This window comes from Tamandua tetradactyla, chromosome 25 (assembly GCF_023851605.1).
Source record: "Tamandua tetradactyla isolate mTamTet1 chromosome 25, mTamTet1.pri, whole genome shotgun sequence".
Classification (NCBI taxonomy): domain Eukaryota; kingdom Metazoa; phylum Chordata; class Mammalia; order Pilosa; family Myrmecophagidae; genus Tamandua; species Tamandua tetradactyla.
In genome coordinates, this window is record NC_135351.1 from 20244017 (window position 1) to 20271559 (window position 27543).

Below are 27543 nucleotides of genomic sequence, written 5' to 3' on the forward strand. Positions count from 1 at the left end.
TTATAAAAATAATAATTTACCTATTAACAATGGTAATCTCTGGGTAAGAGTATGGTCATTTTTCTTCTCCCATTCTTTTCTATATTTTTCTAGGTTTTCTACAGTGAGCATGTATTACTTTGACAGTCAGAAAGGACAGTTATTTTTCAACATTCCCCAATATCCAGTGTCCCAAGAAATCATGAAAATAAATTGAAATGACTGACATATCCCAGGGGGCTCTGCATAAATAGGCCAATGTAAATGTCAAGCCAGATACTTTCGTGGACTCAGAAAGAATGGAATCAAAATGGTAAACGTAATATCGCAGTGTTAGTGACAGATGTCAAGGTTGACATTCTTTGCAGAAGTGTCCTGAGAGAGAAGTGGAACACAACCAGTGGGAACCGTTTGCATGATACACTTGGGAGGGAGCAGAGGGAGGCAGTGAAGACCACAAGTGCAAAGTCAGACAGACTTGGATTCAAATCTGGTTAGTTCATTTCTTACCTATGTCACCCTGGGCAGGTGAATGAGCCTATCTCTCATCGGTTTGTTCATGTGTAAGATACAGATGACAATAGGTCTCTTATGGAGGTGATATTTGAATCAGATCTTTTATGTAATTAGATGTTAGTACAGTGCCCGGAATCTATACACTCATTAAATAATCACTACCATTACTGTGAACCTTCCAGATAAGTCCATGTTCTGACAAAATCATTCTAACTCCTCAAAGGGGTGTCACCTCTAACCTTTTCATTGAATTTTTCTCTGTTGATTTAAGTTTCTGTTTTGTCTGCCTGGAAGACAGATTTCTACCACGATAGACCAAAGCCTGCATAGAGTACTTTAAAACGAGCTCTTGGTCTCTCTCACACACACGCCTGGGTTAGAAGCATGGCCGGTAGTAAGGTGGTAGGGAATTTGTTGGAGGTGCTTGCATGGTTAGTGAAAGAATCTTTCTAATAGGTAGGCTAATATTTTGAAGTGAGAGACATCTGATTGGTGTGGGGTGGTTGCTGTTGTTTTCTATCTTTCCATCACAAATTCATGAAAGCTGTCTTTATCTACCAGTGAGATTAGAAATTTTCATAAGAGGGCTCTGTCCTCTAAGTGGAATGGACTTAGCTACTATTGGGACTTCCTGATGCTTCCAGAATAGAATAGAAGGTTGCCCATTTCTGAGAACTCTGTGTTATGTCATCTCTGACAAGAAAATTGTATTTGGCCCCACAAACCAGTCATATTTATTTCATAATGCAGCATGGCCAAAGTAGCTGCTTATTTATATAATTGATGATTTGTAATTGGGGGAGAAGGGGTCTCCCTCATTAAGGCAGATTATTTCAGTGCTAATTTTTAGAATCACTTATGAAAATCTAGTTGATAACACTCTACTCTAACTATGATTTGGCCCTAAGACTCCTTTCAAAAGGCTTCGTTTTACTTATATAGATCTAGCAGATGGCGTAATTGTAAACTCAGGATTGCACACAACTAGAAATCTCTTGGCAACATCATGCTGTTTATCCTTTGTATACAAAGCATAGAGACCAAACCATAACTCATAAGAGTTACCAAAAGAATGTCTCATTCTTCGCTGTGGTTTAGCTTTATAATTAGTGTAGAGAATTCATGTCTTCATGCCCAAGTGTATAAGTGTTGTTACAACAAAAAAAGTGGTACATAGCAGCACATGAAAGGCTATTGTTTGTTATGTTTGTATGTGATCTGCTAGGTAAACAGTGTATTATGTTGATGTGTGCTCTCTTTAAGAACATTAAGAAAATTTGAACTTCAAAGGATTACAGAGATTTATCTGAAACAGATATTTAGGTGAGATTAAGATTTAATTAAGTAGCATGATTAATAAGGCATCCATGAAGCATTTGCTTAATAAAACTCTTCATGCTTAAATTTAATCTTCCTTTTTTATTTTCCTTTTCCTTTGGAAGACCTAGTGACCAATGGATTAATCAGTAAACCCCAACACCTAGAGAATCGAGAGCGGCAGAAGTCATCGGACATCCTAGAGGAACTAATTGTTCAAGGAATAATACAAAGCCACAGTAAAGTATTTAGAAATGGAGAAGCATATGATGTCATGGCAAGTAATTTTATAATAAACATTAGGTTATAGTTAAATGTAGTTATAGGATATGATTATGAGTCATTTTTTTCCAGCCTGTGCATTTCAGAGTTACAGTTGCAGCATTTATCTAAGCCAGTCTTTTCTCACATAAATTCCTCCATGTCCTCACACATCTTCCTCAACAGAGTCCTTTTCTGAATTTATTGGATTAGTGAATCCAATAAAATATGTTATGTTTTACTAAATTTGAGGCATAAGCTCCTTTCATTCAATAACTTGCTTTCAATAACTGTCTTATTTCAGCTATTTTATTAAGAACAATTTTATTAAGTACTAGGTACCATACTGGAGCATTAGAAATATAAGACAGAAGTCTAACTTATTCGTAAGAAAGCACTTTTAATTGCCAAAGCTAAAGCAGATATGTCTATACATTTATACACACACACACGATAAAGTAAAAACTGAGGAAATAAACACATTTATAGAAATTATTATGCCATTATTTTTCTTTGTTGCTTCATCTCGACTAATCTGTCATTGTTTTTCCTTAGCTTGAGTAATATTTTTACTCCGAGTCCAGCTGGTTGCGTCCAAAGTTTAGAGCTCTAATTTTCTTTTTTTTAAGGATGTTCTATGTAAACCTGCTTGGAGGTTCATGGGTTCTGCTGTTGCTGTTGTTTTATTTGCTGTATTTTGTTTTGGGTTTTGGGTTCTTTTAAGCTTTGAAGATCATCAATGGGAAATCCCAGTGACACTGCTAGTATGCTTGAAAAATAGTCAGAAAAGAGATGAGAGGAAGAAATATCAAGGAAAAGAAGTCTGGGAAGAAATTAATGAAAAGAAAAGAACCAGAAATGGTGGGAATAGAGACCAAAATTACATCAAAGACCACTTACTCAGCAGTTGCCTGACCCTGGGTTATAGGGAGAACAGTGTAATGTGGAATAAAAAGATTCATTATTTAAATCAAATTTGTCACCTAGACCTCACTTAGTGTCTGCATAAAGGTACTATTCTTTGTGTGCTTAGGGAATGTTGAGAATTCATGGAAAAAAGCCAAAGAGGCATGTTTTTTTTTAATGAAGAAGGAAAATGAGTCCTGCTGAAGGGATCTGGGGAAAGGAGAAGAATTTGCCAAATATTATGAACGACTTCATCAGGCAACCAATAATAAAAGGATATAGAGGGAAAGGGGAAGGTAAAAAAATAATAGACGCTATAATGGAAAAGATAATGTCAATCTCATAACAACTGCTATTGCATGACACTATCATGATGCAGGGCATTTTGAAGTAACTTATCTTATTTGAAAATATTACAGGAAAGATGGCCTTCCAATATGGATGGGGAGGGGAGATTTTCTAGCTATCGGTGAGTCTCCGTGTCAAAAGGAAAAGACGAGGGCAGTGTGAATGGAGGGGGGACAGGAGGGCAGTCTGAGTTGAGTGGGGACAGGAGGACAGTCTGAGTGGAAGGGGACAGGAGGGCAGTCTGAGTGGAGGGGGACAGGAGAGCAGTCTGAGTGCAGAGGGGACAGGAGGGCAGTCTGAGTGGAGAGGGGACAGGAGGGCAGTCTGAGTGGAGGGGGGACAGGAGGGCAGTCTGAGTGGAAGGGGACAGGAGGGCAGTCTGAGTGGAAGGGGACAGGAGGGCAGTCTGAGTGGAGGTGGACAGGAGGGCAGTCTGAGTGGAGAGGGGACAGGAGGGCAGTCTGAGTGGAGGGGGACAGGAGGGCAGTCTGAGTAGAGGGGGGACAGGAGGGCAGTCTGAGTGGAGGGGGGACAGGAGGGCAGTCTGAGTGGAAGGGGACAGGAGGGCAGTCTGAGTGGAGGGGGACAGGAGGGCAGTCTGAGTGGAGAGGGGACAGGAGGGCAGTCTGAGTGGAGCGGGGACAGGAGGGCAGTCTGAGTGGAGCGGGGACAGGAGGGCAGTCTGAGTGGAGGGGACAGGAGGGCAGTCTGAGTGGAGCGGGGACAGGAGGGCAGTCTGAGTGGAGCGGGGACAGGAGGGCAGTCTGAGTGGAGGGGACAGGAAGGCAGTCTGAGTGGAGAGGGGACAGGAGGGCAGTCTGAGTGGAGGGGGGACAGGAGGGCAGTCTGAGTGGAAGGGGACAGGAGGGCAGTCTGAGTGGAAGGGGACAGGAGGGCAGTCTGAGTGGAGGGGGACAGGAGGGCAGTCTGAGTGGAGAGGGGACAGGAGGGCAGTCTGAGTGGAGGGGGACAGGAGGGCAGTCTGAGTAGAGGGGGGACAGGAGGGCAGTCTGAGTGGAGGGGGGACAGGAGGGCAGTCTGAGTGGAAGGGGACAGGAGGGCAGTCTGAGTGGAGGGGGACAGGAGGGCAGTCTGAGTGGAGAGGGGACAGGAGGGCAGTCTGAGTGGAGCGGGGACAGGAGGGCAGTCTGAGTGGAGCGGGGACAGGAGGGCAGTCTGAGTGGAGGGGACAGGAGGGCAGTCTGAGTGGAGCGGGGACAGGAGGGCAGTCTGAGTGGAGCGGGGACAGGAGGGCAGTCTGAGTGGAGGGGACAGGAAGGCAGTCTGAGTGGAGCGGGGACAGGAGGGCAGTCTGAGTGGAGCGGGGACAGGAGGGCAGTCTGAGTGGAGGGGGACAGGAGGACAGTCTGAGTGGAGCGGGACAGATCGGGGAGACGTTGCGCAGCTAAACGATGCTTCTTAAGGGAAATATTATCGACACCTTGATGGTGATGCCACTGGGAATAACGTTGAAACATTTTTCATTGAATGAAATGCCAGAGAAGTTCATTCATTCATACTGTGTGGGAGACAGGTTAATTAATGAGCTACATTGTGGGGGGAAAAATGTGTTTACTAAAAAATGAAAACTATGTGCTTGATTTTCAATAACATCAAATGAACCAAAGATAATAATGACTATTTTCATATTATATGAGAAACAGAATCTTGCTAGAAAGATCTTTGGCATGTTCTCAAAAGGGCTTAAATGTGTAAGGAATAAGGAATAAGGTAAGAATAACACAATTCTCCCTGTCATCCCCTTTTGGTACGGGGCCCAGATGTTCCAAGGCTTGCAGACCAGGACAGCCACACACAGCTCTGTGTTTTATACCCTGAAGCTCTGGTTCTTAACCTGGCTGCACATTCGAATCACCTGGGGAGCTTTCAAAGCTCCTGGTGCCCAGGCCCCACCTCAGCCCACTGCGGGAGTGGAACCTGGCATCAGAACTTCTGAAAGCTCCCCAGGAGCTCCCCTGGCTGTGTGCAGCCAGGCCGCGAACCAGCACCCCAGAGGTAAAAGCATGCACGCCAAGCCAGCTCCCCCATTTAGCAGAAAGCTCTGAAGGATGAAAGCTTCTGAAACTGTAGCCCCCATGCATTGTGAAAGAGAATTCTAACATATTCCTGAAAATGTAACATTTCAGAAATAATAAGCTTCCTTGGTAGACCAAGGAAGAGTACATAGATGAAGAAGAGGTATGATTGCTTGGTGATCAGAGCAGGTCAGCATCAGCTGTCTTTCATATTTTGGGAAACCTCATGAGGCCAATGTAAAAAGAAGAGAATGAATATTGAAGGGCTCAGCGGGGAGCCAGCAGTAAGAATGGAAATATTATTAGACAGTTAATGCTTTTAACTGTCTGATGCTTAACATTTCTTAAGAGGAAAAAACCCCAGATATAATTGGCTACAAAACAAATCAGAGAGTCAAGGGAAATAAAAAGGAGTTGGCCAAAAAAAAAAAAATATATATATATATATATATAATGTCAGCAGTTAATTGAAATGTGATGAATCCAATCAGATATGTAAACACTATTTCTTCATTGGTATAGAAAAAAATTTAATGTTATGGGAATCAATTGAGCAAATGAGAGAATACTTGAAAAAGAAGACATGTAGATCTACTATACTCTTAAATACAAGAGAATTTTATACATAGATCTTCTTAGTTTTATCATCTTTAATTCAGTTATCAGAGTGAAATGTAATAAAGAATGTTGAAAAATGAAAGTCCTCCATTCACCCACTGAATCAGGGGGATCCCCTGTGAGCCAGCCTCTAGAGGTCCATGGATCTGTGTCCATTGCAGGGGCTCCCTTTTGTCTTTTTTCTTAATTTTTATCTTTTCCTTGCTGGCAAGTACTAAAGCAATTTCATAGTGCCATGTAGAAGACCAGCTATCAAGCATATCATACTAATAGATTTTACGCTTACTCAAAAGGAATTAAAATGACAGAAATAAAATATTAAAAGGCAACTTGTCAGATTACATGAATCTTTCAGAGTATTTTTTAACATCCTGATGAGATTTAAACGGCTATGTTATTTGTGTGGTCTGGTTGTATGCACAATTATCAGTATCGTGTGGATTAGCATAGATCTCTCTAGAGGGATGTGATTGGTGCTCATTTATCCACATAGGTAGGATCCAGTTTAAGTGTGTTTTATCCCAAACTCGCTTCTCTCTGCCTCTTTGCACCCCGCGGGTCTCCCTACCAAGGGTCTGAGAAGCTGCTTTTGAACCCTCCTGTCTCTAGTAAAAGTTTATTCCCATCTCAGGGTGACTTCTAACTTGTTCACATCACATCAGAGCCTCTAACACTATTTGTTCAAACTCCTGGGGAGGTTTTAAAGGAGGAGGAAGTTGTCTGGGTTAAGACTAAACAATGCCAGCTAGGGCTCAGAGCGACCTTCCCGTGAGGTCTAGAAGTGATGGAACAAGGCTGAACAAACCTCATGCGGAAGGAAAGCTTTGGCCCAGGGCCATTCTATGCACAAGACTCAAAGAAGAAAGCAAAGCCAAGGTAGGTTCAACTCAAGGTCAACAGTTAATTAGGACAGCTCTCTGGAGTACACAGCAGATGCAAGAAGCAATGCATAGAAGTTCGCGTGGCTAGAAACGAGACCCACATCTCATCACAGCAACTTTAGGCTTGGCAGTCCGCTGACGGCATCTTAAAGGAAATCATTGATCTGGTAACTTCTATAGGTTTGAAAGTTGATTTGTAAAAACAAGTTCCACGGTTAGCACCTTTTTTTTTTTTTTTTAAGAATAATGGGATCATTCTTATGCTTTTAAGTGCTAATGCGTGACAAGTCCTGACTTCGTAGAACCCAGTGGTAAGAATACAGATTGCTTTCTGCAGGTCTCTGGAGTCTTTTAAATATAGTGTCAGACACCAGAGAGGAAGAAGGCTGCATGGGTAAGCCTAGCTTTCAGGAGGGTGGAGGAAGTACATGACTTCATAGGAATCATTTTGAAATAAAGCCTCCTGTTTCTGGTCCAGTATATGTCCACTTTTCATTCTTCTTTGTGACAAAGGTTATGTCCTCTTTCTGATTTTGTGGGCTGTCATTGACAAAATCATGACATGTCATGAATGAACACATGCTACCATTTATTGAGGTTAAATATACATATGTACGTATGCATATGGCTTCTATACACTGTATATAATATAGTAAGATAGATACAGTATATTCATAGTGCTTTTTTCCCCAATAATATTGTGAAGTCAGTATTATTAAACCTGCTTTACAAGTGAGGAAGAGTCTATCCAAAGGAAAATCCAATGTTCTCTCACAACTATCGACCTCATGATTTTAGTCAAGGTTGTAAAATCTTTTCTTTTCTGGACCTTGGATTACTATTTAATTTTCTTTTAGCTCCCTGTGAGTGAACATCCTAAAAGACCATTTTTATGCCGATTTCACAGTAGCTATAGTGGAGCTCTCCTAGCAAGTATGTCCCTCATTTGGGCTTTTGCCAGCAGGAAGCCTGAGAAGCCAATTGTCATAAACAGTGGAAGAATAAAACCTGCTCTGACATACATCCATGGTTTTCATGTGGTGAAAAAAATTTCTGACTGCAACTGAGCTGAAACATCCATAAATGCTTTTCCTTAAAAAGACTCTCCTGAATAGCGTAGATTTTTTTTTAAAGATGGAGGGAACCTTAGCAGCTCTGTCCTCATTGTTTTACAGCTGAGTAAACTAAGTCCAAAGAGGAGGGGACTTACCTCAGGACACTCGGCCACTGGGAGTAGAGGCTGGTTAAAGGTCAGCCTCCTGGTTCCTGGTCAGAACACATCCGATTCCCATTCCTCCTGCTGGTGACACATGTTGTGTCCTCTTTAGGATTTTAGTACTGTCATTGAAAAAGTCATGGCTTTCATTGAGTGAAAACGCGCTACCATTTATTGAGGCTAAATATAAACATGTCTGCATGCACATAGCAACTATACACTGTGTTTAATATAGTTAGGTTCAATATATTTATAGTACTTTTTTTTCCAAACAATATTGTGAAGTCAGTATTACTAGACCTATTTTACAAATGAGGAAGCCAAGGCTTAGAGTTTAAGGGCTCACACATAGTCACACCCTGGTGATATCAATGGTTCTTTTGTCTTTTAAAAAAAAGTCTTTAGAGAAATTATCTAGAACAATAATCAGTTCATTTTATAATGAAGTTCATTCAAACTTTCCCCAGGCATAATAAATCTCTTCATACTGACCTAGAAAGCTGTCTATATTAAATTAAGTGAAGAAAGCAAATTGCACAGCAGTGTATCTGGTTTATTCCCATTTGTGTTTTGTTTAACATTGCACATGTACTTGCACACTCACATATATGTATATAAATACATATGCATAGAGAATGCCTGGAAAAACAGCAAACTTAAAGGTTTATGCTGAGGAGTGAGGTTGGGGGGCTGGGTGGTTAAATGGAGGATTAGGAAATCACTTGTTTAGGTAGCATTTTAAGGTTTTTTTTTTTTTAAATATATATAATAAAAACTAATTTTGAAAAAGAAAAACATGTAGACAAGACTTTCTTTATAAATCTTCTCCAGCAATTTTACTTTTTGGTAACTACAAATTACAACCAGAAACTCTTTACTGCACTGAACTATTTAAAAGGTAGTCAAGCATATAAAAAGGGACTTTTTTTTTAAGGTATCGTGGAAACATTTGTAAAGTACCAAGCAGCAAGTCTATTCTGTGTACTGCTGTTGCTTGATGATTGTTGTCTCTCCTCCATGAGACCAAAAGTAGTAAAAATGATTCTCTCTCTCCCAAGTGAAATTCATAACTTGCCCCTTATAGATTATAAAAGCATCGAGTTTAACTTTTTACCTTGAACTACAAATGCATTGCTCATTCGCCATCTTTTTCCACCTTGTAGTCATTCTCAAGATGATTTTCTCCGAAGTGCTCTTCCGTCCAGTTTCAGAACATCTTTGCATTTTTGCTGTGTTTTCTGTAATAAACAGCCAGCATTTTTCTAGGCATCTGATAGATTTTATCTGTAGGCATTGTCGGCTGTTGCAGGCTCTCATGTTGTTGCTTTAGTCAGCTACTAGAAAGTTAACATTTTTAGGACGAACATTTTAAACTCTTCTACCTTTTTCTACCCTCTTCTCTCTGCCGATGAATGTTTCTCCATTTTAAAGAAGTGTTTTCCTCCAGGTGAATACGATTGAGAAGCCGCTGAGAAAGCCACCAGCCAGACTCAAAAAACTGAAGATCAAAAAGGCCGTCAGTGACCTCACCAGGAAGGACATAGAAGAGAAGATGCAGGCTGCGGAGGACCGTCGGAAGGTACTCGAGCTCTGGGGTGCTCCAGGTTGAGAAGCGCCCGCTGCGTGCTAAAATGCGCCCGCGCCAGAACTTTCCGAATCAGCAGTCTCAATTGCATGGATTTGTGTTCACGGTTTTAATGATCTCTATGCTTCTTAGGCTGTATCCTTAGATGTGTGATTTTTCTAAAATATTCTCCATGTTGTAAAAGAATAAAGCAGTATCTTGAAGTTGGCTGGATTACCAACAAGACCCAATTCTCAGAATTAAGTATGGAGTTTCCTTCATAAGAAAAAAGGAGAGCTTTAATTGGGGGTAGGGGATGGGTTGGGGCGGGGAGCTGAGAGGAGGCACTATAGATCATCTGACAGCAATTGCTGAAGCCTTTGCACCTGTGGCCCCTAAAGCCCCACCCCCTCGGCCCTTGTGCCCAGGTGCAGCCTGGCACAAGGGCTGGGGCTGTGCCATCTTCAGCAGCCAGTCCTCAACTAGTGTTTGCTAAACGACAACAATAAAAGAGAGACGCTGCAAATGTTAGTTACGTGCAACATTAATGAGAATTTGTAGAAAGTTATTCGGGCTGTTTTCCATTCTTTAATCTTCTTTTTCAGACCAAAGAAGAAGAAATAAGAAAAAGGCTACGGAGTGATCGGCTGTTGCCCCCAGCCAGTCTCTCAGATTCAGCTGGACTGGCCGGCACCGAGGTTCCCTTTGCCAAAGGACTTAAAACTGGGGGTTCTGTGCCCGAACCATTTCACCCGCAAGGAGGAAAGCCGCTGAAAAGAAAGAAGAGTAACAGCGACGCAGCCTCAAATGATATAAACTATAATTATGAAGGCATTGGGGTCGTGGAGTCAGATATGTCCTACAACCAAGCGGATGACATATTCTGATAAAGCCATTTTAGGCGAGTTTAGTAAAAATGTGTCTATTCTCCCCAGCTGTGACATTCTCGACATGTCTCATGTTTTTCTTTGACTCACTGGCCCTACCCCATTCAGACTTCTGTCTTTGGCTAGGCACAATTGCCTGAGTAGCATAGGCTGGAGGTTGAGCCAATTAAATAGCTAGATTAGCTAAAAAAGGAAAGTTTTGACCAGCTTAGATATTTTAAGATTGGCATTCTCCTTCAGTGTGGCTTCATATATTGTGAAAATGCCTTTAATTTTATAAGCACCTTCCAGCTTACCCTATGGTGTGTGCCAAATGCAGCCCGTTCCTTTTTGCATCTGCCCCTTGGCTGTGCTTACCCTTTGCCTGTCCTTGCACAGGTCCTAGGACAGTGCCCTTGCTTCTGTGAGCTGAGGAGCTCACTGGCCCTCATCCTATGGGAATTACACCTTCGCTCTTCCCACTTCCTCACCACCCACATCCAAGCAATTAGCAGGTCCTGTCAGTTTACCTTCTAAAGACCTCTTGCATCCACTTTCATGCTTTCCCCTGTCTACTTAGTTTAGGTCATTCCATCATCATTCATAGGAATTGAGATAACAGCCTTCCTGAACTTGACCCAACAATTCTCTGCTTAAAGTCCTTCTGTGCAGAGCCCCTTATGTGATCTGTAAGGATCTCACCCGTACTGAACATCTTTCAGTTCCTCAAACCGGCCATACTTTCCCCAGCCCCTGGACCATTGCACATGCTGTCCCCTCCTCCCCCTCTCCCTTTCTTGCAACTTTACTTGACCAGTGCCTTCTTGTTTTTCATGTTTGAGCTCAGACATCACTTCTCCTGGGAAGATTTCCTTAAATCTCTGTTCTGGGTCAGTCCCCTCTCTCCAGATTGCCCTTTTGGCGCACTGGACAGTTCATCTTTGCACTTTTCACCCTGCATGCCTGTTAGGATTCCATCTTTGTCACTAGAAATGTTCAGTTCCAACCAGTCGAAGGACTGTGTCTGCTTTGGTTGTGGTTGCATTTTTGTTCTTTGAAAGTGAATGGCACAGGAGTGTAGGATCAGTATTTGGTTACTGGATGACCCGCCCCAGGAGCAGGAGAACAGAAGATGGCTGGTTGGCCTGGAAACCAGGGGCTGGGGACAGTGCCAATCTGACTTGCGGACAGCTCAGCATCCCGTTTATACTCTCCCTTTGGGAGTTCAAAAATGGGCACTTTGACTTTCTATAGCCTGAAGGATTGAGGACTCCAGGGTGTGTGTGTGTGTATGTGTGTGTGTGTGTGTGTGTGGCAGAAACTCATTCCAGAACCAAAACTTTGAGAGTCAGTCACTTTTTACAGCGTGACATTGGAAGGCTCTCTGTGTCTCAATTTCCTTACATGTCAAACTGGATTAGCCACTTTACAGAGTTGTAGCAAATGAAATGTATTTAAAAGTACTCTGTAAATTAAAATATGCCATAATAGTTATAGCATATTTACATAAAATCCCATGTGAGCAACCTGATGTTATTCATACATCTCAAGGTTTTCTACAGACATGCTTCTGTGGTAGCATGTGCCAATCTTATAAAATATCAGAGCAGTGAAAAGGATTGTACAAGGACACTTAGAAAAAGATCTGTTATCATTCAGATCTCCGCAAATACAATTGAAATGACAAAAATATATTTAACACAAATTTATAGTGATTGTCATAAATTAAATTTCCAAATGTGAGAAATACAGAAATACCTTCTCCTGAAATCTTATGCAGTTGCCTTTGTTATTTACAGTTGCTTGGACATGTTTTGAGTTAAAATATGTACAGGGTAATAATGAACATTATCTCTGACACCCTGACCTGAAAACCTCTCTACATTACAGAGTTGAACACACAAAAGAGAAACACATCCCAAATGAGAGTCTGTGTGTTTTCTTTTGTGAAACTGTCCACTCTAAGAAGATGGGAAGGATGATGATTAAAATTGAGAACCCTTGGATTCCAGGAGCTGTTCTGAAGCTGTAAATTACTACTCACAAAAAAAAACTACTGAGGGTTTAGGGATGAGGAAATGAAGGCTCAGAGACTCTCAGCAACTTCCCCAAGGCCACACAGCACTTAGCATGAATGGGGATAGAGGCTGTATTTGAATCTTGCTCTGCCTGCCTCCAAAATGTTGTAGGATTGAAGCTGAAAACACTTCTTTTTGAACTTCAAGAAAATTGACTTTTTTTCCCGTGACCATTATTTATTTTTTTAAAGGATTTAAGCTCCACTGTTTATAAGAATTTAAGATCTATACCCGTTCACAATTTAACATACACATCTCTAGAACGCAGTATTTTCTGCATTTACTCCTCCAAATCCTAGATATTTACTGATAATGGAATTACAAACCCAGAAATAGACACAGTTATAAATTACTGATAATCACTCTAGCAATACTCTATGACATTTTTAAAAATGTGTAATATTTAAAAATATACTTTTAATATGTTCCATGATTTGTTATCCATAATTTTTTGTCCCAAATAGGTAAATAAAGAGCATTGTTTTAAAATAAACTACAGAGACCACTGTGTTCTCTGTCATTTTAAATTGCTTTTTAGAAGAAAACAGCTGACTTTTTTGTTTTATTTTTGTAATTACATAATCAATATGTAATAGGAAATCCAAACATAAAGGGGGAAAAACAGGAATTCAGCATTTCTCCTCTTCCTAAGATAACTGCTATTAACATTTTGCTGTGTGTACTTTAATACTTATTCCCTACAAAAACGCAATCATGATACATAAGGTGTTTTGCAATTTGCTTCTTTCACTCTGCAATCTCTCTCCTGATGATAAAACATTGTTAAGTTTCACCATTGTGTTTCTAGGAGTTTCTGCAGTGAAAAGCAGTCAAAACATATGTTTCCACTTCTGTTTTTAAAACGTTGATCTGAATATCTCAGAAAATAGCAGCTGCTACCATTGGTTTGGCCAGCGCACAGTTTTGCCTTGTTTTATTCTGTCACTGCAGCTCAGTGAAAGACTAGTGCAAATGACACTGAAGGTCAGGTGCAACCAGTTTTGCAAATTCACCTCCAGTCTCCTATTCAGGAAGATGCATTCACCTCACCCCAGCTCATATTCAGCACACAGAGATCCCTCAAAAGCCCATGCAAAAAAGAGACAAGAGTAACAATTATATGATTTGGCTATTAATTTCACTGGCCACCCACATTTGCAAAGTGTTATTGGCAGAAAAGTGTTTGCAGTTAAGAATCTGAAACTTTCTCGTCATTTAGAAGCAAGAAATTATGATTGTATCAATAAAGCAGTTGGCTCTTGCAAGCACAAACTGCAATCATTCTAAACAACAGGGTCATAAAAACAAGGTTTTATTTTTTAATCTCTAGTAATTAATACATAAATTTCCTCTCCAATTCAATCCATAGACCATACACAATATATCGCTTTTGGAATGTCTATGATAATTCATGCTTTTCCCTGCTTCATTTAAAATAAACAGCCTTGCCCACGTGTTAAGTGGGGAAAGATTGCACAGTGAGTTTTGGAAACCCACCTCATTGACCAACTTGCTGGGTTAGCCAATGCCAGTGGAACATCAGCAGGGAACGTGTTAGAAATGCAAATCCTCAGCCCCACCCCAGACCTAGGAATCATGAGCTGGGGGCGAGGCCAGGTAGTCTGTGTTTTACAAGCCCTTCAGGGGATTCTGATGCCTATTTGTCGTGAGTTTTCTATTTGCTTCAAAAAAAAAAAATACTGAGCAAAGCCCAGGTGGTAAACTTCAATGCAACGCTGGAAGGAGGCTGTCCAGCACATCCAACGCCCCCATGGGTCGAGTTGAACATTTACCAAGAGTCAGTAATATTTATTCAAAAACCTATTAATGCCAAGTGTACTGACTTTTATGTTTAATGTAAATAAGTACTAAATAAACAATTTTAATGAGTGTGTATGGAAGGTCATTTATCATATCTGCAACAAATAAGTTGGAAAGAACCCTTAAAGGTGAACAGCTTTAAAAAAAAAGGTGGGAGGGTCAAAATAGGAATAAAAAAGGTTGTAAAACCCTAGAAGAATGTTACTCACATCTTTTTGTAAATTTAAGGTAACTAAAATTGTAAATATGCTTTATGGCTCTGGTTTATGTAAGAATTCCAATCACGCCTTGCTTTTCATCAAAGTATTTTCAAATAAAAGTATATGCCAATATTTTAAGTAAAAATATTTAGAGAATATATGCATTGTTTTTTAAGACACCCTGTCTGGTTAGCTATTTTTTTAACTAATAATCTCCTACTCCTGTTTATTTCTATCGTATTTTAAAGGAATTTTATAATACAATCCTTAGTATATTGATCAAAATGTTTTAAAAATTTTAAATTTAAAATCAGTTCTTTCTCAGGTACCATTCAGAAATGCTGAAAACATTTTTTTAAATGTTTCAGTATTTTAAAAAATACTTCAGGGGATTTGTAATTCCAAAAAGTTGGAATATTCTGCTAGTTTTTTCAAACCAATCCCTGTTGTTGGAAATTTTGGTAATTTTCAATTTAACAATATTAGAAATTACTGTAAATAATTCTACAAGGATAAAAAGGTTGATTTGTTAAACTGTTCTTATATTTCATCTCATAAATTCAATAAAGTGGAAAAATTTGTTTTCGTTCTTGTGTCTACCATTGCAGAGAATTTGACAAAGCTGGAGAATTACAATTTCCACAGCAAAACTGTGACACTACATGATGGATTATTCCAGAGAACTTGGAATTATTTGTTTGAATTCTCAGAGGAGGGACTACTCAGTCCTTTGTCCTTCCAAATTTGCTGAAATCTGTGCAGCTTGAATGCCAGAAATGCACAAGAGAAACAATCACCAGCCCCACCAAGGTAGTTCTTGCCCAAAGTGAACAATTGCTGGCTTGCAAACCAGAGCTACAAGGACTAACGTCTCCTGTGTGACATACCGTACAGTAATGGGAGAAAACAGTGCCCTCAGCAGGTGGCCCTGGAATATTGGCTTGATTAAGATATTGCAACCCATTATCATCAATATTAAATATTGTAGATTAAGTATCATCCAATTGTTGGCAAGTTCAATGAACGTCTGCAATTTCATGCAATTAAAAAGCATTTTAGGCCTTATGCAGATAGCACCCTCCCAAGTAAGTGTTAAGAGAGGAGGAGAAGCTTGGGTTCTCAGTGGAGGGAAACCAGGAGCCTGGCAGAGCTCCCTGGAAACTCAACCAGTTTGGGCATTCCCAGAGATGGCTGCTAATTAACTCTGTTTCACTTTTATTTCCCCACATCACCTCAATAAGTTTAATGAGTATTTTTCAGTATGCTTTTTCCTCCCTTATTCCCTGATCTCTGAACTTCCCCCTGAAGTTGAAAGTTTTCCCTGTATTTCTGGGAAAATTTAGTACTTGTGGTTTTATATTGTTAACTTAACCATACAATGTATTTTTTTGTTTCAAGATTTGGCAAACTTATAGTACAGATTCCCTGACAGCCTACCCTTATTCATTTAGATAAACAGACACCCAGATAGTGAGAAAGATATGGACATTTTATAAATATAAATATCTCAAGTTTTATTGCTCATCACTGTTTTCCTCAACCACTGTTTTATGGTTTGCTTTGAATGTGTCCTGGGTATTGTCCTCATTTGAGGGCACTTAGTTGATATAATCTCTAAATTATATTATATGGCATATTCTCAAATTCCTTTCTTTCATCATATGAAATAGGATATCTTGGCTGGGTATGGAATTGTGGGTTGCAGTTTTTTTTCTCTCAAGGTCTGTGGATTTTATTCCATTGTCTTCTAGCTTCTAGTGTTACAGAAGAAAAGTTCAATTTCCATCTGATTACTTTTCAGGTGATTTGTTCTTTTTGCCTAAAGGTTTTATGATTTTTCTCTTTCTCTTTTGAAATCAGGAACTTTACTGCAACTTGACTAGAGATGATCAATCCATTCTTGAAATCAGTGCGCCTTTTCAATCTGCAAGACAAAGGCCACTAATAGCTATTCAACTTACAGAAATTTTCTTTTATTGTTTTTTAAAGCATTTTCTGTCTTTCTTCAGGGGCGCTATTATAAAATTAGGCTTCTTACAATAAATAAAATTGAGAGTGATGATGATTCTACAAGTAAGTGAGGATAATGTGAGATATGGATTATTTATTTTGGACATTATCCATGATGTCCAATGGATGGAGATGGACAAAGGATACACTGACTGAGAAGTTGAAAGGCAAACTATAGTATTTACAAATGATGGAATATTGTGCGGCTACAGAAAGGAATGAAGTCGTAAGTCATGAAATGAGGTGAATGAAACTTGAGGACATTATGTGGTGCAAATAAGCCAGAAACAAAAGGACAAATATTGTATGGTCTCTCTTAGGGAATACTTATAAGAAAATTGGGGCCTAGATTGTAAATTCTTGTAGCAGTCACATTTACTCTTAAGCATTGAGTGTTATTTCTAGATTCTGAGATGCTGCACTATATTTGTTGAGCCTGTTATTTCCCTTGAACTTTAGGTGCCTGTATGACACCCAAGACTCAGAGTTGGAGTTCTGCAGCTCTGAAAGTCAGCATTACTACATATAACAACTGGTAAAGGAACCACAAAAAAAAAAAAAAAAAACAGAGATCAGTCTTCAATTAGAGATGAGAATGAAGCTAATCTGGTTGGGACGAACATAAATCAGAATACAGGGTAAATTATAACAGTATCTATATTTTAGAACTTCACCTACTATATGAAACCAAAGGAAGAGATCTTTATTTTGTCCAAAACCCCAATTTTTGGTAGCACATGATCTAATTCCCTGTTTCGATACTTCATTTAAACAACCCAAATACATAGAGCCCAGAATAGGAACAAGGGCTTGTGATTCTGTAAAGTTTTATGTAATACCCAGATACATCCCAGAATATACTGGGCAGATAATTAAAAAGTATTGGCGGGCGGGCCGCGGTGGCTCAGCGGGCAAAGTGCTTGCCTGCTATGCCGGAGGACCTCGGTTCGATTCCCGGCCCCAGCCCATGTAACGAAAACGGAGAAACAAAATACAATAAAAAACAAGAAAATGTTTAAAAGATGTTTCCCTTTCTTCCTCTCTTCCTTCCTTCTATCCTTCCTTCCTTCTCTCTGTCTTTCCTTTAAAAAAAAAAAAAAAAAAAAAAAAAGTATTGGCAATGTCCCTTCAGGGACTGGAGAAAAAATATGGAACTATTAAACTTTCCCAGCTGGGAAACCTCAAATACTCTCTCAAACACTAGGGACTACAAGTTAATAGGCCAAGCCTTTGATCTTGAGGCTTGCTCATATGAAACATTTCTGTAGCAGAGAAGCTAAGCCTAACTATAATTATGCCCAACAGTGACTTCCAGACAACCTCTTTTGTTGCTCAGATGTGGTCTCTCTCTCTCTAAGCCCAACTCTACAAGTAAAATCATTAACCTCCCCTCTACATGAGACATGACATCCAGGGATGTGAGTCTCCCTGCAACGTGGGACATGACTCCCAGGGATGAGCCTGGCCCTGGCACCATAAGATTGACAATGCCTTCCTGACCAAAGGGAGAAAAGAAATGCAACAAAATAAGGTATAAGTGGCTAAGAGTTCAAATAGAGTCAAGAGCCTTCTCTGGAGGCTACTCCTATGCAAGCTTCAGCTAGATATTTCTAATTACCACAGTTTTCCCAATCAACATCAGTCCTGCTAACCTTAAAGAATACCCAGGGTTCATTTGAGATTCTACAAAAGTTGCACACACTAGTTTATTGTTCAGAAACCTAAGACCTTCAGATGGTTCCTAGGTCAGATAAGTCTTGAGACCCAGAGGTGCCAGTCTCTCCAAGACCATCAACCAGTTCTATCCTCCTATCCCATATTGTCAATGCCCCTTTTCAACATGAAGAATGTTAGAATGGGCATAACCCAAATATCCTGAAAGACTGAGAGAAGAATCAAAGGAGAAGGAGGAGTTATAACACAGAATTTAGGATTTAACAAACGAATATTACTACTGAATCATTATATTGATATTTCTTTTTAGTCTTAGTGTCTTAAAGCAGCTAGAAGGAAAAACCTGAAATTGTGGAACTATAACCCAACCTAAACTTTGAAATCTTTTCTATAACTACTGGCTAAAATGTACTTTGAAATTTACTGCTTTTGTGTATATATATTTCACAATTAAAAATGTTAGGGGAAAAATAAAAGATTATAAGCCCATAAGCCCCTGTTCACTTAACTGATTATATAAGTTCAATTAAAAAAAAAACAACAACAAATAATCCATATCAAAGGGCTAATGGTGGTTATTATGCATAAGGTTATGCATTCTATTTTTGTTTTATGTGTAAGTTCCAATTTTTCTACAACAAACCTGCATTGTTTACATAATAAAATATGAATTTTGGGGAAAAAAAAAGCTTCCTAGACATACTCTATGTCTTTTATCTTGTCTCTTGAAGATATTTTTCTTTGTTTATTGAAATATTTCTTGAACTTGTACTTCCAGGCTAAACTTTTCTTCTTCCATTTCTGTTTAGAACTATTTCATTAGCATATTATGTTTTTTTAGCTCCAGGAATTATTTTCTGTTGCCTATAATGTCCCTTATTTGAGATTATTATTTTCACTAAATTATCTGTCTTCTCCAGTAGCTTCACTTTCTCAGACATGCATTCTAGTTGTTAGAACTTATCACCTTGTGTGTTGGTTAGAAAAGCCATGTTTGAACCCTAATCAATCTTATGGGAGCAATAGTTTCTTCTAATTCCTACTCAGTACTATAGGTTGGAAGCTTGATTAGGTTCTCTCCATGGAGAGGTGGCTCAATCAATTGTGGATATTAAGCTTGATTAGATGGAGATGTGTCTCTACCCATTCTACATGGGTCTTGCTTAGTTTACTGGAATCCTAAAAAAGAGGAGATATTTTGGAGAGAGCCCTTTTTGAGAATGAGGAGAGAGCAGCACAACCACAACAGACGGACAAGAGAACCAGAGTCCACCAGCCAGCAACCTTTGGAGATGAAGAAGGAAAACACCTCCCGGGGAGCTTCATGAAGTAAGAGGCCTGGAGAGAAAGCTAGCAGACGTTTGCCATGTACCCTTCCAGCAAAGCGAGAAACCCTGAACGTCATCAGTCTACTTGAACCAAGGTATCCTTTCCTGGATGCCTTAGATTGGACATTTCTATAGACTTGTTTTAATTTGGACAATTCCACGGCCTTAGAACTGTAAACTAACAACTTATTCAATGTCCCCTTTTTAAAAGCCATTCTGTTTCTGGTATATTGCATTCTGGCAGCTAGCAAACTAGAACCCTTCTCTTTGCTAAATTTCCTTAGGTGTTTTGTTCTGTTTTGTTTTTGTTTTGGGGAGAAGTTTTTAGTTGTCTGTTGGGAGTACCCTAGGTTAGATTGTTTAAATACCCTGCAGGGCAGCAGTCACAGGTAGAGAGAGGTAAATCAGTCTCTATCCCCAGGGGGTTAACATTTAGAAGTGAGGCTGACAACCCCTGATGTACATATGGACCTGGAGAAGGTTGCCGGATACTGGTCTCTATGTCCTTCATCAACTTCAGGGGCAAGGAGGACTTAACTGGCCTAATTAGCTGCTTCTGAACTCCCATAAGCTGGATAACTAGGAACATTTTCTCAGGGCTCATGGTGATTTTCTTCAAAGGATCCTTTTATCTCTGAAAGCTGTGTTCTTCCCCGTGTCCCCTATTTGGGTTTCGAGCTTCCTGAAACTGGTCAATCATCCTGCCTCTCCTGGGGGAGAGAGAAAGTTCCATCTTGGTTCTCCACTGGACTCCCACTTAACCAGTAACCTGGCTTTCACTGGCTTTCTGTAGACATCAGCAGGTGTCTGACCCAAGAGACCCCATAGACTGGAGTTGGGAGTGAAGGGGAAAAGAGTGTCACATTCAGATGAAAAAGCCCCCAAATCTGTCTGCACCCTCTGAGATAACTTAGAAATATTTTTCTATTTGTTGCTTAATGAGACCCTCTCACCCATAAATGCATTTTTGATTTTCCCAAATGCTTCTTCCATATATATCAAAATGATCATATTGATTTTTCTCCTCTGACCTATTGATGGAAGGAGTTATATCAGCATCTTTGCCAATACTGAATGACTAAATCTCTGGAGTAACTCCCCCAAGCAAGTAATTTTATCACTTAGGATGCTCTCACCTAAAAATAATTACAGACTTAACTCACACCAGTTTAAAGGATGGGAATCCCTTACAGAAGAAATGTATTGCTATGCATACCTTCTGTAAAAAATAAGGCAAGTTTATGGTGAGTTGATCCAGGGCTCAGCAGTTGTCCAGAACCCAGGTTTTTATGCCTTTCAGCTTCATTCCAAGGCGGGTATCCCTTGTGGTCAGAGGGTGGGTTTCAATAGTAATCAGAGCATACCTCCTCATTTACATTCAGCAGAGGAGACGCTCACCCTTAAGAGAAAGGAGGAAATTTCCTAAAGACCGCTGAAAGTGTCTCTTTGCATCATTTGCCGGAATTGCTTAAATGTCCATTCCTGAACCAGTCATTGGCAAGGGAACAGGAGTTACCTTTAGACCATTCAAATCTACTCCTGGAGTGGGGACAGGGCCTGTTTCCCTGAGGACAGCTGGGGAGTGGTAGATATCCACAAAACTGGTTTCCCTTAAGATGGGAGAAGGGGAAATGGATGCTGGGTAGGCAAGTAATAATGCTTATCCAATCTGCCACCATCTTCCTTTGAATTCTGCAACATTGGATATAGTTTTCTTTATTATGGTTATTTCTCATAAGAAAGATAGTATAGGAATTTTGTACTGGAAACTAAAGGTATGTAGCCTATCTTTCTCCTGAGCTGCTAGATTTGAGTTTGTCTGAGACTCTCCTGATATTACTCTGTCAATTTATCATGAAGGGGTTCAAATAATTTGTTTTCCATTTTGCTAAATATGAGCAGACTACACTGCTGAGCTGTAAACCATCCTTTCAGTTCCACCAGTTTCTTGTTCAGTCATGCCTTGGCTTTGCTCAGTTTCTTTTTAGTGACAAATCATATTTTATTATGTTTTATGTTTTTGCTTTAATTGCTTCTTTTTACTCAAATCTAAATATTAAACAACTACTCTATGCCTGTCCCTATACTACATAAGGTGGGGGTGGGTATCACAAGTAATATTTAAAACGGTAGTTGATTACAGAAAAGTTTAAACTATTTGGGGGAAAAGACACTTACACATTAAAAAATAACAAAATGGACAGAATATTCCCAGTGAGGCAGATTAAAGAATAATCGAACAATTTGGTTGTTTCGTTCCTGCTTCCTTTTCTTTATCCCTCTCTGTGGCCATTTTCTCCCCAACTCTGCTTCCCTCTTTATCTACTTCCTTTATCTTCTATCTCTTTCCTAGATATTTCAGAATGCAAACACTTTGAAATTGTCTAATTAATCATTGTACACGAAGAACTCTTCTATATTTTTCCCACACCAAAGAAGTTATTAAAACCCCAAGCAATTGAGAGATTTCAAACAGTCGAGAGGTTATCCTGGAGGTTATTCTTACGCATTATATAGATATCCCTTTTCAGTTTACGGTGTATTGGAGTGGCTGGAGGGAAGTACCTGAACCTGTCGAATTGTATTCCAGTAGCCTTGATTCTTGAAGACGATTGTATAATGATACAGCTTTTACGATGGTGTGGTTGTGACAACCTTGTGTCTGTTGCTGCTTTTATCCACGGTATGGACAGCTGAGTGAAAAAGAAATCAGGATAAAAATAAATAAATAATAGGGGGGATAAAGGGTAAAAAATTGGGTAGACTGAAATAGTGGTGGTCAACGAGAGGGAGGGGTAAGGAGTATGGGATGTATGAGTTTTTCTTTTTTCTCTTTGTTTCTTTTTCTGGAGTGATGCAGATGTTCTAACAACGACTTGAGGATATTGTGAGCCACTGATTGTACACCATGTATGGACTGTATGTGTATGAAGATTTCTCAATAAAAATATATTTAAAAAAAAATCTTAGATGCTTCATCCTAGAGTCATGGGCTTGTGTGCCGTCTCCAGCAGGTGGCACTGAAGGACAGTGAAAGAAGTCAAGCTGTCTCGCTGTGGGAAAACTGAAAACCTGTTGGGTCTTATGGCATTAGCTCCAGGATTAATTATGCCCTCCCTACTCCTATTCTAATTCTTGGTGGTTTCAATATCCCTGAGGATTACCCTTGCTGTGCCATTAACATCTCTCACCTCTCAGTCATCTCCCTGCTTCTGCCCTTACCTTCTTTCAGAAGCCAGAGCGCTTCTGTTAAAGCATGGATCAGAGCCCATCTTTCCTCTAATCAGCATTACAGGTCTTTCCCATCTCACCTCAAATAAAAGCCAACATCACTCCAACGGTCTTCAGGATCACCTATGATCACCACCCCCTGTTTCGTCTCGGGCCTCATCTCACGCTTCTCTCCCCCTCACTCTGCTCAGCCACACTAGACCTTGCAGTTCTCCAACACGTCCGGTATGGTCCCCCTCAGAGCCTTGTCCCCTTCTTCCCTGAGCCTGGGGAGGCTCTCCCCCAGACAGAAACCTGGGTCATGCTTTCACCCCCAAGCCAGTGACATCCCCCCGACCACCTAGTTTAAAACCCAAACCCCAGCACCCCCATCTTTCTCTAGCCCGCTTCCAGTTTTATTCTTCGCTGTGGTGATTTATACATATGCAAATACACATATTTGATTAATTGTCTGTTTCTCCCCAACTAGGGTATTATAAGATACACGAGGACAGAGATTTAGGGTCACGGATGCGTTGCCAGGGCCAAGAAGAGTTCCTGGCACGTGACTGGCTCTCAGTACAAGCTTCTTGAATGAATGAGTAAATGAACGATTACTCTGCACAGGATGAGCAGCTGAATTCCAGACTATTTCTTGGCACCCAAGTATTGCCCGTCACTCCTTACTCTGCCCTCCTGGAACACAAGACAGGCAGAGCTCCAAGTTCTTGGTCAATGTTTCATTGAAAGGGAGGATTAAAACCCAGACAAAACTAACTCGTATGCTTTTGTAAATCATTTACCAACACAAGTCTGCCAACAATTCCCCTTCCTTGAGCCAGATTTTATCTGAATGTATAACTCTTGATGACATAAATTCTACAAAGCCGAAACAATGGTGTGTTTTATAAAATATCAGTCAATGACAGAAAAACACCTTTCCCCTCACAATCATCTATAAATTTAGGGTTTTCCCCCAACCTAGTCAATATATTAGAAACCTGATAATGGACGACCATTATTTTTTTGAACTGCACTAAATAATCTTAACAAAAAGGAAGGTCTTCAGGTCTCCCTCCTAAAAAATCAGGGTGAGGCCTATATTTCAAATGTGAAGGATGTTATAAAATCATTTCTCTGGCTTTGTGTCAGTTAGAATAATTGCGGTTCATTTGCTCAGAAGAGCAGGCCATCCCCAAACTCTTCTTTGTACCAACTGAATGCTAAGGCCTTTGGGGAGTAGGGAGGGGATGAAAAGAAAGGCATTAATCCCTGCACAGAGTACGCTGGTTTAAGGAAAAAGCCTTTTTAAAAAACCATATCTTGGGTGGTGTGATGGTGGCTCAGTGGCAGAATTCTCCCCTGCCATGCAGGAGACCTGGGTTCGATTCCTGGTACCTGTCCATGCAAAAAAATAAATAAAAGTCTGTATCTTTTCCATATTAAAACAGTTTCTAGGCCCAGCTGACTGATATTCCCAACCCCGCCTAAAAAATGATTCTGCCTTTTTCACTTTAGTGCTTCTTCTTTCAAGGAAAAAGTCATTTTTTTAACTTCTATAGCTTGCCCTCAACTATCTAGTCTTCCATACACACAAAAAAATTATTTTGCATGCATTTTAGAGCTCAGGAGTATAAAGAATACAGTAATACAAATAATAAAACAGCTTTATATATGGAAACACACACTCTATTAGGGGAGGGATAAAGAGATGCAAACAGATCACTGAAATACAAGATGTGTTCTAAATGACAGCACAGAGAGAGAAACTCTGTATCTTCCCGTAAAGGCATCAGGGAGAAAGTGACATTTAAGCAGAACTTGACTGATGAGCGGGAGTCTACCCAGTAAAGAGATCGGAGAGAAAGACTAGAGAGAGCCATTGATGGTGAGTGGAGAGAGATGTTGCCGGGAAAAGCTAGCATGCTTGTGCATCCTGCTGTCTGCTTTTATTTTATCACGTAAGCACTAAAGGGTTTTAAGCAATGGGCTAATGCACCAGCCTGTTCTAGGAAGATGGCTCTAGTTCAGGGCTCCGTACAGGGTGGTTCTGCACCAGCGGCACCTGGAAACTTGATGGAAATGCAAATTCTTGGTCCCCCACACCCAGACTCCAGAATCAGAAAGTCTAGTTGTAGAATTAGGACTCTGTGTCAGTAACAAGGCATCCAGCTGAACTGATGCTTGTTCAAGTTTGAGCACCACTGCTCTATTATTATTTATTATTAGATAGAATCTATGAGCACATTTATAGTTAAGGAAAATGAGTACTCAAAAAATAAGAGAGTTTTTAAGGTCCAAATTGCTACCTTGTTTAAGATGATTTCCATTCTCTCTGATGGAAAGGAATCCCATTGGATCCAGGCTTGGCTTTTAATATGTCCTTCAGGCCACAGTGCAGAAAATAACTTATACTAAATCCTCTTTCAGTAATAGGTTAATAGGTTTTAATAATAGGTTAACAATAGATTATAAGTCCTCTGCCACAAATGAATCTGCATTTATCTCAATAAATGTTAATTAATTGTTTGTGGGTTGACTGTGGCATATTTTGCTGTACAATCCAGAAGCACTGGCTAGGTTCCTTAGCAGTAAAATGAACCATGGCCTCTGTGTTGAGCTACAGCTTTGCCTTCTGATACATAACAGTTTCAATTCTACCCCCAGATCCAATATCCATATAAACTGTGGCATTCTCACAAATGGATTTGCAATACGATTCTTGTTCCCTTTGTAGCAATTTCCCTCCTATACATACACTTTCCTGTCTAGCTATTTTTAGCTTTATTCAAATTGGAGATTCTGGTCTACCTGTAATGAGCCATATCCCCAAACTTTTAAAAATGTGATCTCCAAGGTTCTTTAATTCAAGAACATCTAGACACCCCAATTTGCAGGAAAGAGATTCCAGGAACAGATCACCCAAAATTTGAACTGAATGTGCATCTCACTTCTTCTATGAGCAAGGCAAAAGAACTTTCAGTGGATTTAATTACCTCTCCCTTTTATTGATCTCTTGCTTTTATAAAAGGGTGTAAGATAGATTTGTTCAGAGGAATGCCATATAAAATATAATATAACATAAAATAAATCTGTACTCATAGAAACCTCTGGTGGAAACAGCCCATAGCTACTTCCAAGAAGAAACAGTTTAGAGTAAAGACAGGGGTAGTTATGGTAGTCCTACAAATAGAGAAAACACATTTTTGGTATGTCAGAATAGCTTTTTGGAGCTAAAGAAAATCCCGTTTGTACACCTTCATGAAGGTAAGAGACAGAGAGAAAAGGGCAAGAACAACTAACTTGCTTTGGGATTATCAAAATGTTAATAACAGTTCTCAGTTGTTTTCTGTATTTTGTATTCTGTTTTTTCCACAGCATATTTTATTTTTCTATGAAAGAAAAAAACTGTTTAAAAAAATAAAAAGTTACCCAGGTGACTTTTTAAATAACCCAATTGAAATCACAGTTTGCAAAAACATAGCATCATTTTTATTTAGCAAGAGAACATAACCATTTCTACATGTAGTATGATTTGCATTTCTATCAGTTTTCATAATGTCTTTCCACCCATTGGATATAACATTTTTTAAAATTCTTTCTTTGTTATTTACTACATTGGCTGCTTCTGATAGTGCACTGTTAGAGATAGCCACAGTGAATATCTTTGTCGATGCACATTTTCCTGTATCATGAATTGTTCCTTATAAGAGAGTCTCAAAAATGGAATTTTGGAGTCATGGGTAAGAATATTTTTATAATTCTTGATACATGCTGCCAAGTGTATTTGAAAAATCGAATTGATCAACTGAAGATTGATTTCACTCTATCCCTACTAGTACTGAGCATCATTAAACTAACTTGTAACTACAAGGAAGGAAATGTTAATTTGCACTCATATGCTTATTACTGAAATAAAGCATTTCCCATGTATCTGTTATTGATTTATTCCCCTTTTTGTGAATTGTTTATGTGATTACCTAGAAACCAATGGCAGAGGTAAAGTTTAGTTCTGGAACCTTCTAATAACCTTCCAACTCTTCCATTGCCATTTCTGCCCTTGGAAAATTTCTGCCTGAAATCAGTGGTTCTGAATATTGACTGCACATTGGAATCCTCCGGGAGCTTTTAAAATTCCCAATACCCAGAAGATGCTGTGCACCAATTAAATCAAAGTCTCCGGAGGTGGGACCCAGGCATCAGGGTTTTTAAAGTTCCCCAGATGACTCCAATGTGCAGTCAAGATTGAGAACCAATGCTTCAAATCCCCAAAATCATATTAAATACTCAGAGTACAAAATTCCATACCCGGTGGCTCCTGCTCTCACAGAGCTCACAGCACAACAGCATTCAAAGGTTCAGAGAGCAAAGCACATGCTGAATGTTTAAAAAAAGAAAGGCCCATATATACATACACACACATGTTTGCATATATGTTATTATCTTTATTAATTACAACTATGTCAATAGTTAATTATAACATGATCAACCAGAGGCATCAACTTAATGGAGTTTTTCTGTGCGTAAGAGGTAAATTACACAAAGACGAATAGACTTTTGTTAACGCACGTGGAACAAGGGCTAAGAGAGTTTGTGAAGCTCTGTTAACTTTCAGCCACTACTAACCTACAATGCAGATTTTTCACCCTGGACAACCGATTTTTCCAAAGATGGACTTTAAAGCACTATCAGATTCTGACTTGTGTAAGAAATG

The 27543-nt window shown here is 39.7% G+C and overlaps 1 protein-coding gene and 1 long non-coding RNA gene across 2 annotated transcripts in view; one reads left to right on the forward strand and one right to left on the reverse strand.

The window, feature by feature from the left end:
* The window catches only part of LOC143668793 (uncharacterized), a 28416-nt gene extending 17676 nt beyond the window's left edge, over positions 1-10740 (reverse strand). Inside the window, exons 1-2 of the long non-coding RNA XR_013168552.1 lie at positions 9193-10740; positions 8073-8200 (exon numbers count right to left, since the gene is read on the reverse strand). This is a non-coding gene — a long non-coding RNA (uncharacterized LOC143668793). The remainder of the gene's footprint in view (positions 1-8072; positions 8201-9192) is intronic.
* STMND1 (stathmin domain containing 1) overlaps positions 1-13723 on the forward strand; it is a 31564-nt gene extending 17841 nt beyond the window's left edge. The window contains exons 3-6 of the mRNA XM_077143326.1: positions 1150-1152; positions 1938-2089; positions 9526-9657; positions 10248-13723. Of these exons, the coding sequence (XP_076999441.1) occupies positions 1150-1152; positions 1938-2089; positions 9526-9657; positions 10248-10529 (569 nt within the window). The 3' untranslated portion in view covers positions 10530-13723. The remainder of the gene's footprint in view (positions 1-1149; positions 1153-1937; positions 2090-9525; positions 9658-10247) is intronic.
* Positions 13724-27543: the final 13820 nt, after the last annotated feature.